Source organism: Columba livia, chromosome 2 (genome assembly GCF_036013475.1).
Source record: "Columba livia isolate bColLiv1 breed racing homer chromosome 2, bColLiv1.pat.W.v2, whole genome shotgun sequence".
Lineage (NCBI taxonomy): Eukaryota > Metazoa > Chordata > Aves > Columbiformes > Columbidae > Columba > Columba livia.
The window spans coordinates 98,716,225-98,740,982 of NC_088603.1; the positions used below are offsets into that span (position 1 = coordinate 98,716,225).

Below are 24,758 nucleotides of genomic sequence, written 5' to 3' on the forward strand. Positions count from 1 at the left end.
ATCAAAAGCAACAGTTAGAAAATACAGACAAAATTCAGCTGACAATTTTACAAACCAGTGCTGGACTGGATCATAGTATTTAGTCTACTTACAGCAACATTGAAACAACTGATTATATCTCAAGAAACACTGGTACTATCGGACCGCCAAATCTTTACAACAAAACATTAAAATCAAATATTCAGTTTCCTTATGATTCTGCTAAGTGATTCCCTCCATTGGTGGCTATTTTCCTCTCCTATATCATAACCTTCTGCATTTATAGTCCCCATCTGAGTAGTTAAACTGGCTTTTTGTCAAAGCAGAGAACCCGTCTGATTTGGTATCACAGTGCCAAATCTGTTCCACACACATTCTGTCTGTGTGTGTGTGCACATGAAAGAGCGCGAGATCCAGAGAGTGCCCACCACGCATCCTCATTAACCAGAGAGATCTGTAATTAAACAAGAAGGGGTTAAAGCGTGTGTTAGCCTATTCTACTTTTCTACCTATTACTTTTTTAAAAGCTTTCATATGTCTTTTTCCTTGCTTCTGAACGCTAACCATCCCTTCTTCCTTTCAGGAAGGCTGACATTTGACAGCTTAACATAGCTGACAGGGTTACCCAACAGCCCACCCTCCCTATTCTCAATCCAATTAGACCTCTAATCCTCCAGATGAAAGGCCCAACTACTCACGTTCCTCATGACAACGACAGCTATTGATTATTTGTCACTACAGCTAACACCTTCTCTGTCGAGGCCACTCTGACAGAAGCAAACCTACCAAATTAGACAGCACTTTATCTGCCCTGGAGGCCAAATGGCACAGCAAGTAAAGGCTAATAAATGGTATAAAAATGAACAAATCATAACATTATGACAGGTTGATCGTTGCCAGCAGCTTCAGAGCTCAAGCTTGATGCTCCGTTAGACCTGTTCCTTCTCTTTTCTCTTCCACTCCTGCTCCAACTTTGACTGAATTAAAGGCCAGAACAATTAAGGCATTTGACCAGCAAAGATAAGCTAGGATAGAAGTATCATCAAGGGACACAAATGTCAATAGCAGACTACCGTTTGTCAATAAAAACATTCCAGAGATGCAAATGCTCGTGACTCTGCTCTCCGCTAGGCTGTACTGACTCCCTTTGTACCGAGCTCTCCTCAAACCCAGGCACAAATGCTGGGAACATTAACACCAGAAAACCAAGCTTGAGCTGGGAAGTGTTCTTAGCAGGTAAGAGTTTGCATCATTAAAAAAGGAATCCCAATACTGAGCTACAAGGCAGAGAGATGTTACAGTTGCTATTCCATTTAATATCCATGAAATTTTCCTTTCTTTTCAGTGGAGTGATTTAAGACTGGGATACATAATTCAAATTTATCGTTATAAATTTTCTTCAATTGTTTCTCAAGAAAAAAAAGTCTGTTTCTAGGACAATATGCACTATCTACCAGCATTCGACCTAAAAAAAAATAAAAATAAATAAAAAAATCATATAACTCTAAGGCAAACTGAAAAGAAGTGACAAGATTTATTATTCTCGCAGCAAAAAAAATAACAGCAAGATCACATGGTCCCTAAACTGAGTCTGTTTAATGCAACAAATGGCAGGAAGAGATCATTTAACAAAAATGCCAGCAAACCACCACGACCATGGGAACATTGTTAAGATCATGCAAGCACAAGAATAACGTAAGTAAAAATACAAAAGTTCTTGAAACAGTTAAAAAGCAATTAGTACTGTCCTGCCACAATTAATTAATTGATTTCTCAACTATGCCAAAAAGAATATTTTTTTCCAGCAAGGTATTCCTAGGCTTCTGAAATTGCATGCTAACAATAAAATAATATTAAATAAAATTACATTAAAACCTAAATAAAATAAAATCTTCTTTAGCTAAAGAAGGCATAAAACGTGAATATCTATTATTCTACTTTAGAAAAAAAAAATCTAGTTTAACTGAGGAAAATGTTACTGTGTAACATCTACATCATATGGGTACATGAAACTGCATGCAAGTGCAGCATAATGTTATTTTTTAAACTAGAAACTCTGTAAAAATACTTATTCAGTAAAAAAAGTAATCAGATTATGTAGTATTTCTCCTCAGACTGTTTCACCTTCTCAGGTTTACAAAATACTCTTGTGGCTGAACACGTATTTATGAATCATTTCAACCAGACACAGACAAACTCTTTAACAATGTGCATTTCAGTACAGGAATATCACAAAATATAGACATTAGAATGAATAGTTTGGCAACAGATCACTTAAGACTACTATTACACATAGAAAAAATGAACCTACAGGATATTTAGGTAAGTTGGCTCACATGAAACTCAAGCAAACTGGTAAAAATACTGATAGGTTGAAAGTATATATAATATTTCTAGGAATAGACTTAAATTATTACTATACTGCTTTAAATTGTACTCCAAATATAAGAAAACACTGCAAAGAGGAGACAAATATTTTCATTTTCAAATAAGGTAGTGTACCATCAAGTAGATACGTTTTCATTTACAGTGATCAAACCCATTTTTCACCCCATTCTGTCTTTTCCAAGACCAGACTAGTTCAGAACCCCTCGCACAGAGCCCCCCAGGAGGCTTCTGATGGCAAACCCACCCCAGCCATCCATGCTGGGGAGAACCCAGCAAACTCTTATTCATACAACTACATTTATGCCTGTGGTGGTGACAGTGAGTCCATTGTATTCTCGGGAGCTGTTCAGGTTTTCCAGCATGAAAAATTCCCTTATTGTTTATATTATAAACCTCCTAAATTATATTCACAACCATGGCCTGTTCTTATTTAGCAGATTCTAATTCTCTTTAACACATACCTGATTTACAGAGGAAAGGAATACATAGCATTATCTCAGTTTGACTTTACCTAGTTCATTAAAAGCGTTCTCATTTGGGCTTCTTTTCCTTTTTATCATTTTGAGACCTTTTCAGTTTTTTTAATCTCTAACAATGTCAGCTAAAACCCAAGGTTATATTAGATGACTAACTGGTGCCAAGCAGTGAAGAAAAAAATACTATTCTTAATTTCTAATCATAGCAGCCAAATCTGTAAATGTCTTTGTATAAGTATTGGACTTATTAATGCAATGCACTGTCCCCCTATTATTATTCCTGAGTTTTCTTCTGCAACGTTTATTTATAATATTTGACTTATGATCGCTATTCTTGAAAAGTCTGAATCTTTCCCACCAGTCCAGGTCAGAATCACAAATGATTTACTGCTATGTTTTTCAAGTTGTGTTCCAGGAGACATGCCTCCCTGAGAATCATACCCGAACATCCTTTACACATATCAAGACCTAACCCATTCATCTTCACAAAAACCTTAGATGTATTTCTTCTTCGTTCTACTTTTAAATTAGGTTTGCAACCTCACAATTAAAACAAAATCCTTCAAAATATGGATGCTACAACAGCTGACGGTCTGAAACATCGTCTGCCCCAGGCAACTGCCCCAGACCACTTCATCAGCATGTAAATCAGCAATAGGCCAAGAGGAAATGACCTCAAGTTGGGCCAGGGGAGGTTTAGATTGGATATTAGGAAAAAATTCTTCATGGAAAGGGTTGTCAGACATTGGAACAGGCTCCCAAGGGAAGTAGTGGAGTCACCATCCCTGGAGGTGCTTAAAAGACATTTACATGAGGTTCTTAGAGACATGGTTTAGTACTAGACTTAGGTTATGGTTGGACTCGATCTTGAGGATCTCTGTCAAACAGAATGATTCTATGACACTTGGTCCATCCCCTTCCACACAAATATACTCTACTATGTAGTATTTGCCTAAATATGTCCCATGCGCTCCTGATGCAAACCCTCTCTTTGAACCTTCCCCATCCACCTTCAGCTTTTTCTTCTACTATTCTAAATGGGAAAAAAATAGTATTTTGCTCTTACGAGTGGAAATAGAATCATTCTGTCTACAGCAGGCCATATAGCAAACGCATCAGATATTTATAGTGTAATGCATTTTAGTGCCTCAGTCAGCTTTCTTTGTTCTCTTTCACAGTCAAATCCTATCCAAAGACAATAATAAATGCTACATTTTTCATTTAGCCATGCTATAATTACTTTGATGCCCAAAATGACTGTTGGAAAGTAGGTGTATTCAGGGAGGTACCACAAATTGCAAGAAATATTTTCAAACATGCTTTCTTCTAATAAGTTTAGAAACTAACAGTTACTAAAATAATTTAAAAGTGAATTTTACATGTGCCATACCCTATAGACATTCATACCATACTTATCACTCCATCTGTACACAGAGTCTGATCTTTAGTTACTCTGAAATTCTGATCTTGAAGTCAAAAGAGCTATTTTGGCATGTAAATTTTTGCATAACCTTGTCTTAAAATATTAACATAAAACCAGTGAGAAATCAGATTCAGGTGGCTTAGTATCTACTGTGCAACTGAAACCTGATTTGTAGAGTAGCATTTCTACAGTTTTATCTTCTGCACACAAGAGAACTGTCCGGATTTTCACCCACAGTTTGACAGTAGAGGCAGATGTTTGCTGGATACTAAATGACTATAGTGACTTAACACTTAAGCAACCAAGACTGTGCACATTCTTGCCTTGTTACAAGGCATGACAAAGTATGTAAGCTGAAAATGCGTTGCCTGAAAAGCCAAGAACCACATACTGCTAAGATGTGCCCAAATCAAGCTCTCCATACCAACAAAACTGTTCTCAAGCTTCATGTTTCAGTTATGCTGCTCTGTAATGTTGACTGTAACTCCCATGTAAAGCCTTCCCTCTCCTTCACATCTGTGATGCACTGATGGATCAAGATACGGAATTTCTGAAGTGGAAAAATATACAATACAGTGTTCTGACCATTCTCATAATATCTGGTGTTGCTTGATTTTCCAGAACCTATTCAGACCAATCATTTCTCTCTCTAACTATATTCAAAACAGCTTACTTAACACTAGTCTCCACAAGATGCTTCTATCTTGTATTATTTTTTGTGCACGAACATGTTCTAAGCCACTCTGCACATTTCAGTGGAGAAATAAAGAAATTTAACATGCCCAGGAGTTACGTTGGAATGCTGAGTTTCACAAGGAGACCAGTTTTTGATTTCAAGATCACCGTTTCATAACTTTAATATTTGCTCACTAGTCACTAAATCAAGACACGATAATTCAGAGGCAAATGGAAGTATTAATGAAATCTAAATAACAGTCTGCAGCAGAATTAGAGACATATACAAAGACTTGAAAGAAAACCACGACTGCCATTTATCGCACAAAAAAAAGGACTTTCAAAAAGGTTTCCTTATCCTCCCTCAACTCAAATTGAACACACTGGTAAATTCTTATATAAGGTTTTAAGAATATTTTTCATGATGCCAAGGTCCATTTAAGAAGTTCCAGCCCTGCACAGTCTCTGGCTGCTTTATTATTCTTCCTCAGTGGTGAGAGCACAACTTTCTGGGGGACAATACTGTAAATCAGTTCCTTGTAACAATGCGAGTTTTTTCCTCTTAAACTCTTCCTGTACTCATTTTTAATTATTTAAATTAGGCTTAGAGCACAGATCAACAGCAGCATCAGCACAACCAATACTGAAAATCATTTGGGAGCATAAGGACAGTGCCAATGTACTCAGCACTGGTGAGGCTGCATCTTGAATCCTGTGTTCAGTTTTGGGCCCCTCACTACAAGAAAGACACTGAGGTGCTGGGGAGAGTTCAGAGAAGGGTGACAAAGCTGGTGAGGGGTCTGGAGCACAAGTCTGATGAGGAACGGCTGAGAGAACTGGGGTTGGCTGAGGGGAGACCTGATCACTGTCTACAACTACCTGAAAGGAGATTGTAGCATGGAGAGGGTTGGTCTCTTCTCCTGAGTAGCAAGTGATAGGATGAGAGGAAATGGCTTCAAGCTGCACCAGGGAAGGTTCAGATTGGATATTAGGAAAAAATTCTTCATGGAAAGGGTTATCAGACATTGGAACAGGGTGCCCAGGGTGGAGTCACCATCCCTGGAGGAGTTTAAAAGGCATTTACATGAGGTTCTTAGGGACATAGGTTGGTACTACAGTTAGGTTAAGTTATGGTTGGACTCGATGATCCTGAGGGGCTCTTCCAACTGAAATCATTCTATGACTTGTGCTAAATAGGCAAAAAAGAATCATTATTTTGTAGAGCTCATTTTTTTTTTCAACTCACTGAACACTGAGCAGTTCTGCAGTTGTGAAAAGGGCTCAGGGGAAGACCATGTGCAGAACCAACCCTTTGGTAGCTCCATCAGTTTATCTGTAATACAACATATATAAATCATATATAAGGAACTCTGTTTTCTGCCCTCAAGCATCTTCAGGCTGCATTCACTAGAGAGAACCCTTTGTTTGGGAAAGAAAATAAAACATTTGTATCATAGTTATTGTCTGTGGCTTAATTAAACACAGAGGAAACTGTAGTCCTGCATGTAAAAAAATCACCTCTTCTGGTTGGTTGGCCCACATTCCTGTTTTATACCTTGGTTTGTTCAGATTTAATTTTTTTTTAGACAAATTTTATGTTCACATGAAAGTATGACTGAATGAATGTAAAGCTCATTCATACTTCATGAACCTACTATATGCACAGAATTATTACTCATTATGAGCTCTCATTTAAGGAGGAACATCACAAAAGGTTACCAGCCTAGAAAAAAAAGCAGAACACAAACTGACCACCATCATCTTTGAAAGGCACTGTGTTTGTTTATTTTCATGATATACACTGGGAAAGTTAATACTTGGAAATAAGGTTTCAAAAAACAACCAAACTAAAGACTACCTTCTGTTTCTATTTTTCTACGATGTCTTATACTTTCCATAGGTTGTCTTATTTCCTTCTTTACCTGTATGGTTACTGGTAAGTATACAGGAACAACTATTTTTCATACTTTAAGAAAAATTACAACTAAAGATCATTAAAACATACACTCCTACTTGACACAGAATTCCTAACTGCATCCTGGATGTACTGTTATTTGTCAATAACTGTGTCAGCAAAGAATTAATACAACCTACAGAATATTTAGTACTTCTACATAATGAAAGCCACATTTTCCCACTGGGGCGGTATTAATCTTCCTGAAGCCAAAAATTAATATCCTCCTGACAGTTAAGCACCCTGATAGATTATTTTAAGTGCATATTATTAGCATCCAACAACAAAGCTACTGAATTTTTTCTTCTGTCCCTGTTCAGACAAAAGGCTGTGACTAGGGAATTCATAGAGATTGTTACTTCCCCAGAGTAAACAGGTTGCTAATAAGTGAGCATCCTCTGTGAGAAATTCTGACAGATGCGGGCCTGGTTTTTTCCTTATATTAAACTGGAATTACTTAATGGAAGACAAATGAAAACATCATATACAGGTAATTTGGCTATGTAGAAACATTTCCGTTCAGAAGTATCACATGCGAGAGTTTAAGCAAGTTGCAATTTTGGACTAGAAGCAAATTGCTACCAGAATGCTTACAAGTGAAAATGAATGTCTGCAGTTAAACTGCAATCCCAGTACTCATATCTGTCTCCACAGCATGTTTATTGCACAATAATCTAAGTTCTACCACTTTAAACAATCTGTACACACATAGTAATACAATTCCTCAGTGTGAAATCACTGGCAAATTATGTTAATGATTTTACTTCAGTTGCAATCAGTCACTGCAGCAGCAGCCAGTAAATTACATCCATGCTCATGAAGTCATAACTGTCCTCTGAAACTCCTATGGCAATCTTCACAGGTACACTCCTGCAATGATTTGTAGCATTTTCTGGTGGGTCTGGGTTTTAGGGTTTTGTTGTTGTTTTTTTTTTTTTTTTTTTTTTTTTGCTTGTTTTTTTTAATTTAAGTTTTCTGAAGTTGACTTGACCTATCTATCTTTTTTTTTTTTTTTTAAAGGGTGTGCATGCTTTCAAAATTGCTTGGGAGGTCTGTTCATTTTAATGACAGACCAAAGTAGTCTACCTTTATAGCAGAATAGAAGAAAACAAAAGAAATAAAACCAGATAACTTAATTTACATGGCCTTCTGCCCACAAAGACTGAAGCATCTCTATCATAAGGTGATGAAGACAAGACAGAAACTACAAGAGATCATGTTAATGAAGATTCAAAAAAGATCACTTGATAAAAAAAGGTATGCCTTGGGTGAGATTAATTTGTCACAATTTAGACATTGAGAACATCAAAAACTACATCAGTCAGATGCCTAAAAGGACGACCTAGCTAGTCAGTGTGTCCTACAGTATTTACTTTAGGATGAATAAATTTCACCTAATTAAATGCATTAACTTTAAAAGTGATCTAGATTACTAGCTCAGATTTAGATGTCTGCAAAGTAAATTCCTGAAGTTACTCGAGATTATTCCCACTCCATTGTCTAAAATGGCATTGTAGTATATTTTAAATATTTTCCATCAAAAGATATATTTGCTACATTTAAGCAAAGAGTTTAACTTTTAACTCCTTATTCATGCTAAGAATCTTTTCCAGACCAACAGATGTGTGAAGCTTAAAAGCTATGAGTCTATGGAAGACTTATTATTAAGAATGTAACTATTATTATGTAAGCAACCACTCGGCAGAGGTTATCATATCAATGTATAACCATAGCTGTTTTCAAAAAGCATTGCTATTTCAAGTAGTATTAACAGCTGAAATTTCTGATAAGGTCAGAAATTACCTTACTAGTTTAAGGACTTTCTGCAAAGCAAAGTGTGAGAACACGCCCAATCTGGTACAAAAGAAAGGTGATTAGGTGGACCAATAAGTAACTCTTACTTCCAGGACATCAATGAAGTCTGAGACAGAGACATTAAAAGGATGCTTTTGTTGAGAACCTGATCCATGCTTCCAGGTAACTGTTACTTTATAAACACGCTCCAGTGACAAAAGCCATTTGGACAAATAATGGCAAGACAAGGATGACATAGTGACTTTGAGTTCTGAGACCTCAGTTTCTGCAGTAATTGGTAAAGGTGACAGAGATATGAAAACAGCATTAGACAGAGTTACTGAAGTCATCAGATCACCTTAACCTTTTACCTATGTTGAAACTGAAAGAATATGGCACAGCATGGGTCAGTCTGCCTGGCTATACTAACAGAAATATTTTCGATTGGGACTATGAACAGCATTTATATCAAGTACAGAAACTGTGATACTGCTTATTGATATCCAAAGCAAAACAGAGCTATTTTAGACAACTCAGAGTTCTGAAACATGGCTTCTAGGACACTTGTGGGACAACAAGCAAGAGCACCTGAGTGCTAGGAAGAGATCAATTACCCAACTGCAAGTAATAAAGTGACTACTTCAAAAGGAGTTAGAGATGCCATTAGGAAAAGATGAAGGATTAAGGAATACCTTAGCTCAGTTATTTGATACTTGAGAGAAAAGAAAGAGCCTTACATTGACTGTAGAGTTTTAGCTTATATTGAGTGAAAGCAGTACTGCAAGATTCTCCTAGAAAGTACAAGCTCTTAAAACAGCAATGAATTATACTGTCTCTGCAAATAGCTACCAAATACACTAAGTAAAAACATTAAAAATAAAATTTACTTTGAGATGGGCCAAGTTTTAAGAAACGCATAGCATTATTTGCCTCTAAAATAATGAAAGCCTCTAAAGATACACAATGCTTACTCAATACAAGAAAATCTCCTTTATATCTGCTGTGAATGCTGCAAGTTTATAGGACGGCAGAGCACTTTTAATGCTATTACCTTTTGTGCAGCAAGATGGAGCGCAGTTCTTCGGCTACGATCAGCTCTATTAACATCAGCTCCAGCCTTCAGCAATGTCTCTGCACAGTCCAGCCTGTCCGCCAGTACACAGTACATAAGTGGAGTTCTTCCAAACTGGTCCTCTTTATCTTTCAGCTCAGAGTTTCCTAAAAAACAACAAAAGTCACACAAAGCAATCAAGTCCATGAGTATCTAAGAGCAGTACTTTTTTAATTAAAAGGGCACTTTAAGTAAAAGTAGTATTTTATTATTATAAATGGAGCGATCAAAATAAAGGAGTACAAGAAAAAACTCAAAAGTTACTACTTTTTACCCTGTTTTTACAGACATTTATAGGACATTTTGAAACGTATTTACCAAAAATGTACATTTGGAAAACATTAGTTCTGAAAATACAGCTACCACCAGTAACATTCTGCAGCATCATTATTTTAAATATTTTTGAAATAGTTACACAGATCTTGTCTGCAAAGATTATTTTAAAAAATTTCAACACCAAGTAAGCTAAACAGTCCTCCTGAAACCTGTGAACACTGTAAATAAAGCTTTGAAGCCTACTCACAGCAATGTTTATTGAAAAAGCATTAACATGTCAATATTCCATCAATACCATTATTTATTTTATAGTGCCTTGCAATATGGAAACTACTAAAATGTTTCTCAAGCTTTCTTGATACAGTTAGTATCAACTAGTTAGTAAAGCAGAAGTTAATCTAAAATAACAAGTTTTAGGTCCTATACAAAAAAAACAAAATTGTATTCCTATTCACAATAAAAAAACCCCAAACCACTGGCCATGATAAAGTTTGAAATTTCTATTATGTCATTACATGGAAACTTGCACCTATGAATTCATAGATGTCAACTATCCTACACATCCCAACTCTAAATACGTCCCATGCAGCACTATCGCCTACAATTATTCAAGGAACACTGAATTTTAACAGGAAGTTATTTTTTATTTTTAAATACTCCTTTGTTTGCGTGATTGTTGATGCTTCAAAAGAACTCCAGGAGAGGCATGCTTCTCCTTTACAAACACAATTATCACTCTCCCCCAGCATATTATACTTTTCTACATATCCAGTAATTTATTCTTAATCATAATTTATATTGATTCATCTAGCAGAAGAGTCAAGCAGATTAAACGTAAATCAAAGGGAATATCAAGGATTAAAATTCATTCCCAGTCAACCAAGCCCCTCACAAAATGCACTTTTAAGCAGGATATTGCTAGTCTGAGTAAAGCTCATTCACTCCATTTCCAAGTTCTTTTAAAACTGTTGAGTGAATAACATGTCATTTTTATGATTCATTCTGTAACACCTTCTCTTGCTTAGAAACACTGATTTACCCTGAGTAAACTCTTTCTGTTCCACAAAAAAAAAAAAACAAAACAAAACAAAAACAAACGATTAGGAACCTTTCTAAGCTCTTCTGTGAACGTAAATATAGAATTTTTTTTGTTGTTCTTCACCCAGGGCCTTGTCTTCTCTGACTGACCCCTCAACTTGGCAAACCACTAGTTCTATAATTAACTTTATGCCTCTAATAAATTATTCCTTTAAAAAAAAAAAAAAAAGTATTTTACTGACCTGCATCTACCTTCCTCAGACACAGGTTATGCTTTTGAGGAACATCTTGCTTTTAATATCCAGCCTCACACTGTCATTTAGCCATACTTGCTTCCCTTTGACATTCCTCAACTTTTTATTTTATTAAGGGCTTTAGCGTTGATTTCACACTGCAAGCAAGGAGTTTACTCTTTAGATTATTCTTCAGTTTCTTCTTAGCAAGCACTTTCATTTTAATGCCCTTGACCATTTCTAGAGTACACAACTATAGCAGGCTGCTGTTGCTTATCCCTGCGCACTCTGGTCAAGAGTTACAAAATTCCACTTGGTAGCACCAATTTGGGTCCTACACAGCAGTCAAGAGAAACTCAAGAGTTCATTTAGTTCTGGGTTCACTGGAATTTCTGTTGCCAGTCCATTAATGATTTCTAACAACTTAGTTTTAGGATGATATCCCCAATAGCCATTTACACCAAACCACAGGAAAGTAACCTTCATTACTATTGTTACTGACAATTCAGACCCTCCAGCCTCCTTTAGTGTGTCACACATATCACCATCTGGTCAGACAGACAGTAATAAAACATCAGCACTATAGTTTCTTGTTTAGACCTATAAATGCAATCATTACATGTTTGTTTGTTTGTTTTTCTTCATGTTCAGGCTTGCTTTATATGGTCATCTGTTAATCGCATTTGAATCCAGGACTTGTTTTCTGCTTCAGATTTTACAAGTGTTATCACCACTCCTCCACCTACTTTCACGGGTTTACCAGAATACAAAGTACACAGAAAAGACATGGCCCACACTGATGTCTTCCCTTCCACAGATTTTTACATTCTCACTGTATTAGCAACAGCCTCATTACCCTTGTAAGCCTTTCCTCCTTTTTGCCTTTAGAAATGTCTCATAAAAAGCACAACAGGTGGGTCTTAGATTTTTTTCAAGGAATAAATGACCAAAGTATATTTTTATACTGAACAAAAATAAAATAATAGAAAATTACATTTGTAAACGTATAGAGGTTATTTTTTTCCTGTATGACTTTGCATAAAAGCTGCATAAGAACTTGGTCAGAATCTTGCTTAGCATTAGAGAAGATGAAAGTACTGGATAGATCTTATTCATTACTCTTCACATCACAACACAAGATATCAAAAAAGCTTAATTTGATAGTAGTGTATTTAAAAGTAAATTGTAAGACTGTTAAACAATAATTTGCAATATGTTTCTGAAAGGGACTTAAAAGCTGTGTAAATTGAAAGGTATTTGGATTATTATTTCTGATCTGTTATATGTACCTGCATTTTTATGTGAAAAATAAATAATGTACACAATGTTAATAAAAATTATATATTTTATACTCTTAAAATGCTAATTTTCATCAACTTTTTTGAGAAAAAAGCTCATGTGTTGTCTTTACATATTCACTTAAATGACGTCTTAGTTTCATTATTGAAGCCTATAGTTGTTCTACTCAAAATGAAATGCTGTAATATTTACTAAATGCATTAGAAAGCAGCATGTAGAAAAAAGTGATTTGTTTAATTAATTACATTACATTTAGGAAATAATTCAAAATGTAAGATAGGAGTTACACAGAGGAATACAAATGGTTTTTATTTTCCCTAAGTTGTAAAAGCATTTGCTAGACTTTTATTTGATAGCATTATATTTCTACTGCTAACTGAATGCAGTTTGACAATACTTCTTTCACCTACTATTAGAAAGAAGTATTTTAAAATTTATGCACACACATGGTGAAACTGACAACGTCTTATGTCTCAGTATTTTATCTTTTCCCATTCGGCAGAGCATAGTAAAGAAACATCTAAGCCAGTTATGAACAAACATGCAGCCCTGCACACCAACAGATAGATACTGAGGTACAAAGAATAATTGAACATGGCACTGCTCCCAGTCAACAAGCCAGTTTCTTTAATTAGCTAACTATTGTCAGGTGCTATTGGAGTATTAGTTCAGTCTGGTAATTTACATATCACTAAACCATACTCCATTGTTCAGTGTTAACACAGCCTCAATTGTATCTTAAATTTGTTGAAGGTTATGGGGCTTACACAATCACATATATTTTTAAAAAGAAATACATAAACATGCATTTATCCCAAAAAAACACAAGCACATGGCTTATGCTCATGTAATACTTGTTCTCAAATCAGCAGTGTGCAAAACTAGTCTCTCTCCCTCAAATTCCAAGTTCTCTTTCCGCTATATAATGTCAGAGGATGTACAGAATGTATAGACTAGAAGAAACGGGTACGGTCAAGACAAGAAAAAACAGCTTCTTGTCAGCTATTCAGCCCACAAGTAGCTTCAGGGTTCCCAGGACCTCATTTAGTGTCTATATATATAGGTATCTATATACCTAAGCTCAAGGACTACCCAGCTAAGTCAAGCAACAAATGTAACTTATGACAAAATTTCCATGTGTGCATACAGTCTGAGTGAAAAATGAGCTAGACCTTCAAAACTTCATGCCAGTGATTTTCCCAAAGCTGCTGTGCTGTTTTTTAAGGGGAAGAAACTATCTTCAGCTAGCAGTGAGTTTCTTTTTGTTATTATTATGTTTGCTTACAAGACTCTGTAAGGCACTTGGAGTGGTTAAGGTTCTGTGGGCATTTCCCAGAAAGAGTGTCTCTGTGCTCGGGATAAGAGACGGGACAAGGACTAGGAGCTACTACATCACTATCAAGCGCTAAAGGGGATGATCTTGATGAAACACACTAACCACAGCACCTTGTGGACCTCACAGCTACAGCCAATTATTATTTTCTGCAATCAAGAAAACACAGCAAGACTTCTAAACATTCACATATTGGTCTATCTAAAATGTGCTGTGGCAAAATTAAAGTCTCTTTCACGTACTTGCTTAAGAAAGGAAGTTTGTTTGATCCTTCCCTTTTCAGGATCAACATCCTCATCCCACCCAGATTACACATTTTATAAACTTGTTGCCAACGGAGGTCACAAATATCACAAAATCAAGTGGCTCAATTTCAAAATTTAACTCTCATATTCATATCTCATTACTTCCTTACTGTCTATGCAAGCAGTCACATCAGACTCTTAACATTTCTATGCATTTTTCAAGCCAGAAGAGGATAAAGGGCAGGGGGAAGACATGAATTCTGTTTAATTATTAAAAGATAAACCATCTCATGTTACTTGCAAGAATCCTACCTTTTGTAAAATCTGATTTGAGTCTTACTCAACCTCTCATATTGCAGAATATGGAAAAGCAGAGAATCAAAGAAAAACAGGCAACTGCATCTTTGCAACCCAGAATTTCAGCGTTTTAGAAGCAGATGCATGCAAGTCATACTACGGGTTTTAGAAGGAGTTGGAGTGAATGGGCACTTCAGTATAATGACTATAATGCATATTGTTGTGTTCTTATGCAAAATTAAAACAATTAGATACATCTTCCTGAAACTCTACATAAGTGCGCTAACTACAAAATTATCCTCCAAACACAGAATCAACTTTTGCTCCCTTTTGGACTAGAATGAAAATCACACAGATGGCTTTTAACACAGAAGAACTGTTAATTAAAGACACGTTTGGTGTTGTATAATAAAAATACTATGAGTATTCCCAAAAGCCTGAGATCATACAATTCTAAAACAATGTGATATAGTAGTAAGCAACTCATGCAATGCAAACAATTAGCACACTTCGTTAGAGCACTGGTTATACAATAAACACTTGGCATGTCCTGTGCTTTATGGTATTTAACCCATGCGTTGTTCAGAAAGTCATAGCATCATTTTGGTTGGAAGACATCCTCAAGATCATCAAGTCCAACCATTAATCTAACACTGCCAAGTCCACCTCTAAGCCACGTCCCTAAGAACCTCATCTACACATCTTTTAAACACCTCCAGGGATGGTGACTCAACCACTTCCCTGGGCAGCCTGTTCCAATGCCTGACAACCCTTTCCGTGAAGAATTTTTTCCTAATACTCAATCTAAATCTCCTCTGGCACAACTTGAGGACATTTCTTCTTTTTTTATCACTCGTTACCTGGAAGAAGAGACCAACCCCCTCCATGCTACAACCTCCTTTCAGGCAGTTGTAGACAGCAATCAGGTCTCCTCTCAGCCTCCTTTTCTCCAGGCTAAACAGCCCCAGTTCCCTCAGCTGTTCCTCATCAGACTTGCGCTCCAATCCCCTCACCAGCTTCGCTGCCTTTCTCTGAACTCTCTCCAGCACCTCAATGCCTTTCTTGCAGTGAGGGGCCCAAAACTGAACACAGGATTAGAGGTGGGGCCTCCCCAGTGCTGAGTACAGGGGGACGATCACTTCTCTAGTCCTGCCTGTTGACCACACTATTCCTGATACAAGCCAGGATGCTGTTGGCCTTGTTGGCCACTGGGGCACACTGCTGGCTCATATTAAGTCTAATTAATCATCAGTGATGGTTAACAAAACACCACACTTTGTTCCGAAGTCCTCCTTTCTGTAAGTTTTCTACTTATCTTTGAATCTGCCTATTTATGCCTCCTATTGGTACAGGATATCAAAAGGCACACAGTATCTAGAACACACTGTATTATTTCAAACACCTGCTCCTTTAAAATCACAGGCTATTGGGTGGCAGATTACACATGCATCCATACTCAGGAGTTATATGCTAATACAATGTATATGTTTGTATACAGTCACACATGTTCCATGAAACTACAGGTGGAAAAAAGAACAAATCACCAAACAGGTTACAGGGGCTGCTCTAAGGGACTGTTTAACCAGCCACTATGCCCCTCATATGTTACTAACTTAACAGGAAAAACTCAAAGAGGAAAGTAATAATGAATTCAAGAGTAAAAAGCCCTTCCTAAAAGAAGGAGAAAGTCAGACTTTATGTTACTGCGTATACCACTAGCCACATAATCAAGTTGCAAAGCTTGGCTGCGTTAAGAGAACATCGTTAAGCCATCCAGTATACACACACATAATGCTGAAGTACCGTCCTGAATTAGATGCTGCTGCTAAGTGCAGCCACAAAGTTCAGTGAATAACACCAACTGCTCAGCTTACTTCTGGCATCAGGTTATACTTTCAACAGTGTCTGGTAAACAGCTAAAAATACTACTCTGATGCATTCTTCTTCTGCTAGGCAATACTTTTTTTTGGTCCTGTCCTGGCAAAAGTAAGGTCTGTGTCATATCCTGTCAAAACACGACAAAGCAGAAAAGAAAAATCTTGCTATTATAGCAAAGACTGCAAGGATTTTGCAGTTTTATCTCCCACGTAAAATCAGAATCAAAGGAACAAATAGAGGCCAGGTCATTTAATCCCCAAATACTACACTGTGACAAGACTTCGTTAAATGATGTGTAAAAACAAGTTTATAAAATTTCCCACAAAAGCAATTATACAAAAATGAGGATTTAGGGCCAAAATATTTCAGCCCAAAGCACTTCTCCATAATCTCAAATTCCATGAAAAAGAAGATCCGAATAACTCTTCTGGTTGTATGACTTACCAATTTTCTATGAATCTCACACAGAAGTACCAATCAAAGGCAACGGATAATAAAAAGTAAGAAAACTCAGTCCTATTTTCAGGACTACATTTATTCTAGAAATACAGATAGCCAAGAAATTAAAATGTATCTTAAAGATCAGAGTAGTACATCAAAACCAAAAAGCTTCAGTTCTGAAGTAATAAAAATGCATCTACAAAGAAAACATTTACCTGCTATTAGCTTTTGAAGGGTACTCTTATCTCCATTAACAGCAGCAGCATGCACTTCAGATGCTAACAAGGAACCACTGAAGAGGCAGTTTGCTGAAATACTCATAATAATACCTTGAAAGAGTATAAGTCAGATCTGCACCACCAACATTTTTTGTAGGAATTCAGTTCTAGAAAAAAAACACAAAACAAAACAATAAAAGATAATGAATTTTATAAAGAGTCATTAAGATGACTCAAAACAATGCTAAAGAGAATAAACTCTTCTGTTAAAAACAACAAAGAACAAACACATTTCTTATTTTGTGGATTAAATCTACCTCTATCCAAGATTCAACCAGAAAAAGCCTACATTAAGGAGATATATACATACGTATATTGTAGTTTCATTGCCTTCAACATAAATTTCAGTCAATAAGCTTTGCAAAGGTCTGCAAATAGGACAGTGTTTATCTAAAAATCCAAGAGATTTCTTCAGAGTGTTGGCATACGTGCTTCAATTCAGTAACCAATGAAGTTTGTTATCAAGTATCAAGTTGATATATTCCTCCAGTACTGGAGATACGGTGGTATTCTACCGTGATGGTTTATGGACATATGCAGGTCAAGGCTTGTAAGTAGAACTAGTATATTTTGTTTCACCACCTGACATAACTGAAATAATCAGGTCAGCTTTCTAGATGGTAAATACTCTTTAAACCTGAACAGAAATGGGAAAATATGTGTGTAAGAGAAGCCACAATGAATGAGACCAAAAGTCTAGCTCTAAATCCTGTCTAGAACTGGGCAACGGCAGATGCCACACATCATTTTGGAAATGAAGAAGGGTCTGCAAACTTGAAAACTTGTTGACTTTCTCCAAAACTATCAAACACTTGAACTTCCACTTTCGATTCTTACCACACTTCACATTCGGAACAGAAAACAAACTGAGACGTGCAAGCAATAATTGTACACATCAGAAAAAAGAGGAGGTATCACTGAGGTTGTCTACTGAATTCTTGGGAATTTTTCACTTCATCTTCTGTTCCATGTTAATTTAAATATACTTTTTTTTTTTTTTCATGTCCCACATTTACATCATAGTACACTTGGCAAACAGCAAGAGAAAGATACTTTGTTTCAATTGTTATTTTCATCATAAATTTATTTGTTCTATAAATTTGGTATATTGCTATACAGCATCTGTTCTTATTAAGGGGGAAAATGTTACTAAAATACCAGAGAAACTTTTACTTCTATGTAAAATGAAGTTAAAATTTCTACAGAGATATTAAGCATGAAGTAATTAAGATACAGGCCTTTACCTGCAAGCAAACAAACAAAAAAAAAAAAATCAAATACATTTTAATACTCTAGTATAATTGTAGACCTTTCTTCACAAGCTCCAAACTTCCTTGAAGAGCTAACAAGAAAACAAATACAGGAAGCTTCATGGCAAATCCCATCAGTTACTCAGAAAACACCTGCACAATCACAGTATCAGTTCACACCACATCTCTGTAATAAGCACAAATACAGAACCATGTGGTTGTGCAAATGTGCTCAACAACACATTAAAATAATGCATCCACTCTACATGAAAACATTCAAGAATAACTCAGACATTGTCTGAGTTATGCACGGCAACTGCAGACAAAGCTTTTAGCATGCTAGTGCAGGGATGTCAAACTAATTTTCACCAGGGGCCACATCAGCCTCACGGTTGCCTTCAAAGGGCCAAATGTAATTTTAGAACTGTACAAATTGAACTACTCCTACATTTAGTGTCTAAACTGCTGCTTCTCCATCGTGTCCTCAGACAGCCAAGGGCATGCTGTGGTGCTTCTTTCAACAACTCACCGTAGCACTGCGCTTTCCCTTCCTGAAGTCTGTTTGGTTGAGTTCTAATGAGCCACGCAAGTGGGTTCACCATGTCCTAAGGCATATAACACCTTATCTTCCAACCTTTCTCCCCAACAAAAACTAGTAATGGTGTGACCAGAAAGGTATGAGATGCTGGTTTTCTTGAAGACACATCCTAGAACTCCTCACTACTGCAACGCTTCCTTGCTTGTGTTCACGGATCTCCCTTTGCTGTCTGCCGGTCACTTCAGAACCAACAGTAAGTATGGTATTGCTTAACTTTACCACTGCTTAGAAAAAGTGCATTAAGGAAACATGCAGTGGCTCACTACACTCTAATAAAGCAAGCAATTTCCCCAAACTCAACCTGTGTTTCAGGAACCCCTACAAAATTATTTCAGAAATCACCCTAGCCACTTACCCAACAACCAACTTGCCAACACGAAGCACACATGGCATTTGTACCTGTCTGAAGGGACAGGTTACTAGAGCGCAATAGTTACTTGCTTCTACAACAGCACTGGTGCACTCTGTTGAGAACACTGGTGCAGAAGTATGAGGAGAAGCTCCACACATAACTTTATGAAAGTATTTTTTCTGGAGACATTTCCAGTCTGAAACCTATGGAACAACACGATCCTATGCTATTGCTTTCCTCTTCTTCTGTGAACCTCAGAATAACACAACAATGATGATGCTGGAAGTCACGAATGCTTCCATCGTCACTGAGTTTGGTGAACCTCTCTACACTTCAGAAAAGCCAAACTTTTTTTTATTTTAAACACACTTGTTTTACCACACAAGTAGGTGATCCTTCCCATAATGAGAATTGTGTCATTAATGGACTCATGGTTTTGTTGACTTTTAGGAGCAGAGAACAGAAGGGAGTTCGAAGAGTCTAATGTGACAGGAGGTTAACAACATTTCCACTTTCAGAGCCATAGAAGACAGGCTAACAGTGCCATAAGGCACCACAACAAATTACAGAAAACCTTGACTTGGTGCTTAAGAAAGCCAAAGAAAGTACAGATGCATAAGTGACAATGCAGGGTGGACAGAGCTTAGGCATGCCCAAACAAGCCAAAATATACTTTAAGACATAAAACAAATTTTAACATACCAGCCTTTCAAACGTTCCCAGTGCTAGCTACAATCACTGTTTCCTTTTAAAGAGGATAAAGAAAACCCATATCTTTCAAAATACTTGTCCCATTCTCTGCTTCCCAAGTATCCTCTGCTCCTCCAACAAAACTGCTTTTTTGACTTTTTAGGACACAATAGTTATGTTTCATTCAAAACTAAGCTTTTCCTCCCAATCTAGCAGTATGGTTTATGCTTTCTGTTATCTTCTCTGCATTATACTGCATAAAAGCAGATAAGGCATCTCTGATTCAGGCAAATCTGAAGAAATTAAAAGGGACAACATGAAACTGAGTGTTAGTTACAAGTAGTCACAGTGCCTCCTCCTACTTAACCATTTACTTATTTTCTTCTTGGTTATTCCTACAGCTATATACATTTGCCTGCAACATGAAGGAAACTACATCACCCAACTGCAATCCAAAGAGGAAAGAAAGAGAAGGGAAAAAGCTGCACTAACGGATCACGTGCTACAGTTTAACATGCACTTGGCATACAGGAGTACCAGCTTATCTTTAACTTGCCTCCACCTTGTCCTGAAAAACATCAGCACTTCCTACATTATTAAGTGGACCTATATGGACCATTGGAATTTTACACTTGTTGGAATTTTGAGATACTAGTTTTAACCCCCAAAGTTATCACTGACATCCATTTTCTTTATATTTTACCCTTCTAGAAACAAAGAAACTCTAATATAAAATATCCAGGGGCAGCAGTGTAAAATTCAGCAAATACTAGAGAACTTAGTAAGCATCAAAAGCATCCCAATTACATCAACAATCATATAAAACTGACTATATATAGAATTAATAATGAAAGAGTTCATAATTTACAGATGAAAACAAGAGCCCCATTTGCATAAAGTGTCTGTAATCAGGGGTGAGAGAAGCAACCAATTATCTCTACAGTAATTCTCAGTACACTATCTTAACTCCATTGAAAGAGCCAATTCTGTATCAGAGAAATTCTGAAATATTAAAAGGAATTAAAAAAGGAAAATATGTAACTTTCCTCAGATATTTCTCTCATGTATATGTCAAACAGATGAACTGGTATTTAGAGGACTTGCTTGATAAAGATCCTCATTAACAAAAAATGAGACATTCATTTGTAAGGGATGAAAAACAACAATAAAACCCAAGAAATAACTACAAGATCTTCCTATTAAAAAAAAAAAAAAGTAATTGACATTATCTATAATACACTTTTTATTACTGGAATTAAGTAAATAATTCACTTTTACTTCTTTAAGCTAACATGTACAAAAAGATTAGCCTCGTCAAGTCACCTGAAATGAAAGGACAGTCATATGGACACCAAGGGCTCTTCAAAGTATGTGAAATTTCACACCAAACTGTGGTAAGTCTACTTTGGATTACACAGATAATCATCATTTTCCTATTCAGCAAAACATGAGATTGTTAAAATTTAAATGAGACCAGTCTATCAAATTCTACTGATAAAAGTTTCAAAGCAAAGAATGAGCTGCTATGAAAAGATATCAAAGTATTTTTCAAATGTGAACGCATTTAGAAGACATTCATTCTACAGATTGAGAAGCCCAGGCCCTTAAGGCAGGCATAGCAGATCTGATAAAAGTTAAGTTTCAGTTTCAGACTATAAAAAAATACATGATTTGTATATGTATTAGTGTTTTCAGCTCATGAAACTGATAGGTCAAATGACTTTTACAGGGTCACACATAGTCTGAGCCTGTCAGGCTTTCTTTGAAGCCAAATTGAGCTTGATTTGCAAAAAGCTGATGTAAATAGTTTTCTTCTAAATGGCGTTATGCCCCGTTTCACTCCTTACGCTTGGGTACATACTAGAAACTCACAGAACACGAAGTGCAGCTCTTTGTGATCTTTTTGAGGCAGCTCTGCAATGTCCCAAAGCATGTATATACCGTAAGGTCCAAAGCTTTACTGGAAGAGTATGAAGTACTGAATTTTTAGTACTCTTCCTTTCCAGCATTCAGAACTCAGGAAGTTAGAAAAAACACAAATCTGTTGAAGCGTCAAGGAATAAAAATGAACAGTGACATTCCAGTTCAGTCCTATTATCAAGCTAAAATTTCCCCACCTCCCAGCAGATCCTCTGCCCCCTCACACAAAACGTTCCCCAGCATCCCAAGCAGAGGTTGCTTCCCCAACTCCGAGGAAGTGATGACCCCAAGGCCCACGGCGCCCCAACACCACCCAAAGCCATTTGCCTGCTCCCGGCGCCTGAAGGGGCGAGACGGGACCCGGCCACACCACACGGAACGTGGATAAACTTTCCACGGGGACCGCCGGGGCTGCCCAACCCGCCCGGGCACCGCGGAGTCCGCTCGACCCCCCGCCTCAACAACGGGGCAGCCGCCCGCCACCACTGAGGGCCCGCCCGGGCTGAGGGGTCGCTGGGACCCCCAACGAGCCCCGGCATCCGATGAAGGGGCTGCGGCGCCACAGGACAGCCCCGCCAGCACAGCGGGAAAGGTTAACCCTGCCTCGCCCGGGCGGCCACAAGCGCCTCCCGCCGCCTCCCTCCCTCCTTCCCTTCCCCGCCCCGGCGCCGCAGCTGCGCCCCGTAACTCACCTCGACCCCCCCCGCCGCCTCATTGCGCCGCCACCCGGCACAACCCCTCACGGGCCGGGCGCGGCCCCCACCTCGAACAGCCCCGGTGCCTTCTGGGATCGCCTCATTGCCTCCCTCCACCTCCCCCGCCAGCCGCAACTACACTTCCCGGCGTGCCCCACGCAGCGCGGGGACCCGGAAGTGAGCCGTGGAGGCGGGGAGCGCGGGGCCCCGCGCTGGAACTTGCCCGGGTGTTTCCTGGCGACGGGGGAAGTGAGGAGCCGCCGCGGAGAGCGGGAGCCGTGTTCCTCCCCTCCCGGGCGCCCGATCTACCATGAGACCCGCCATCTTCCCGCTGCTGCCTGACCCTGGCTGCCTCCTCGTCCTTCTGGTGAGCGGCCAGCCGCCCGCAGCCCTTCCCTTCCCCGCTGCGGCCCTGCCGGTGGGGGCACCGCGCCGGGCGGCGTGGGGGCGGCCGGCGGGCCTCGGGGTTCTTTCCTCCCGGCTGCTCCTGCTCTCCTGCTCGCCCCGCGTGTGCGCGCCGGGGGCGTGCCTGGGGGCTGGTGGTGGCTCCCGGCCCCGCCGCGGTACCGACCCTCGCACGGCCGGGGCCATTCCGCCGGCACCTGCTCGGCGGGGGAGGGGAGGGGAGGGAGGGAGCCGGGCGAACGGCGGCTGCGGGAGCGGCCCCGGTTGGCGGAGTGCGGTGTTGTGGCCGAGGCTGATAGGCTGCGGACCCGGAACGGGCCGGCGGCGGGGCGGGGCGGGGCCGGGCCGGGCCTGGGCTCGCCACCGAGGCTTGGGGGCCGCCGCGGGCTCGGGGCATTGGCCTGGCGGACGGTGGGGCCTGGTGCCGGCTCCTCCGCAGAGAAGGCTGGTGTGGCGCCTGCCCCCTTCAGGAGCCGGGCAGGGAAAGCGAGGGGAGGGAGCGGACCCGCGGGTGGGCGCGCAACCCCTGGGGCGGTAGCGGGAGCCGCGGCGGCCGGGAGGAAAGTGCCTCGACGGAGCCTCTGCGGGGTCCGCTTGTCGCCCGTGATTCGGTGTTGCTGCCCTTAAACAGAAGGGAGCGGGTTCCCGTGCCCGAGCGCCCCATCCGTGAGCATGGCTGCGGTGGGGGGACCCCTTCCCACAGCTCAGTGGGCCGGGCTGGGAAGAGTTCCCGAGCCGTCTTGCACTGTGGTCACATTTATCTTTTGCTGTCAGATTACAGCATTGTTTTTTTTCTTCAAGCTGGTATTACATGCATGACCTAAGCCACCCTCTGCCTTTGCACACACACACACACACAATCACTGATGCATGTATTTTGTGGTGATAAGTTGTCTCTGTTATACTTGGTCTGTATTTTTAAACAGGCTGATGTGGTGATTCTTACTTTTCCAGAACCAGATTCTGGGCCTTTTATAACACAAATAGCTTGCAGAGCTAAAGGCAACTTGTGTGAATAAGTTTAATAGGATTTGGGCTTAAGATACTAATGTGTTTCATCCTTCTATTTAAAACATTTGGGATAATAAAGTTGGCCAGAAAATGAAGGACTAACTGGAGGTAAAGGTAGATAGCGCTTTGGGGGTCCAAAGAGAAGTACATAGTAAATGGCTACTAATGAATGGATGAATTAGAAATGTGATGACAGGTACTTAATTAAGAGAACAAGTACTCATTATTCCTTTGAAATGGGCATTTCTACCTGGATAAACTCTGTTTAAATTATTATAAACTTGCTGTAGTTTCAGGGTTAGTAAATATACATGATTGACGGGATCACTACAGGGTGTTTCAAAAAGATGGACCAAATTTCAGAGATACAGTGATTTCAAATGGGGTCTGTCTTTTTGAAACACCCAGTATATGAGAGACTGAAGTATCTAACCCAGTATCTTCCAGACACATCTGTGCATTAAAACAATTCTGCTTCTGCACTAGGTTGGTTTTCACCACTGTTTTAAGTACAGACTAAAATAAACAAAAGCAAGGAGTGTGTACTGTTTTTAAATGCCATTGAAACGGACAAGTACAAGTTTGAAAAAGTGGACATGAGTTAATGAAAGCATTTATCCTCATGGTACAGTTGATCAATGCAAATTTAATATGCATCAGTTAGATCTATGTTTGCCAGCTAAAAATAGGAAATGGCTAAGATCTGAAATTTCCCCATG

At 39.0% G+C, this 24,758-nt stretch overlaps 2 protein-coding genes across 9 annotated transcripts in view; one reads left to right on the top strand and one right to left on the bottom strand.

Annotated features, from left to right (window-relative positions):
* The window catches only part of INVS (inversin), a 93,257-nt gene extending 70,477 nt beyond the window's left edge, over window positions 1-22,780 (bottom strand). For 2 of the 7 annotated variants that reach the window (XM_065052948.1, XM_065052952.1), the window contains exons 1-3: window positions 22,621-22,780; window positions 17,056-17,225; window positions 9,741-9,907 (exon numbers count right to left, since the gene is read on the bottom strand). In XM_065052948.1, coding sequence (XP_064909020.1) covers window positions 9,741-9,907; window positions 17,056-17,161 — 273 coding nt within the window. In that variant the 5' untranslated portion in view covers window positions 17,162-17,225; window positions 22,621-22,780. Of the gene's footprint in view, window positions 1-9,740; window positions 9,908-11,356; window positions 11,506-17,055; window positions 17,226-21,331; window positions 21,356-21,880; window positions 22,050-22,620 lie in introns of those variants that run through there. The other 5 variants (XM_065052951.1, XM_065052954.1, XM_065052953.1 and 2 more) reach the window with 4 other exon arrangements.
* The window catches only part of ERP44 (endoplasmic reticulum protein 44), a 53,166-nt gene continuing 51,102 nt past the window's right edge, over window positions 22,695-24,758 (top strand). The window contains exon 1 of one of the 2 annotated variants that reach the window (XM_065052956.1): window positions 22,695-22,990. In XM_065052956.1, coding sequence (XP_064909028.1) covers window positions 22,934-22,990 — 57 coding nt within the window. In that variant the 5' untranslated portion in view covers window positions 22,695-22,933. The remainder of the gene's footprint in view (window positions 22,991-24,758) is intronic. The other variant, XM_065052957.1, reaches the window with a different exon arrangement.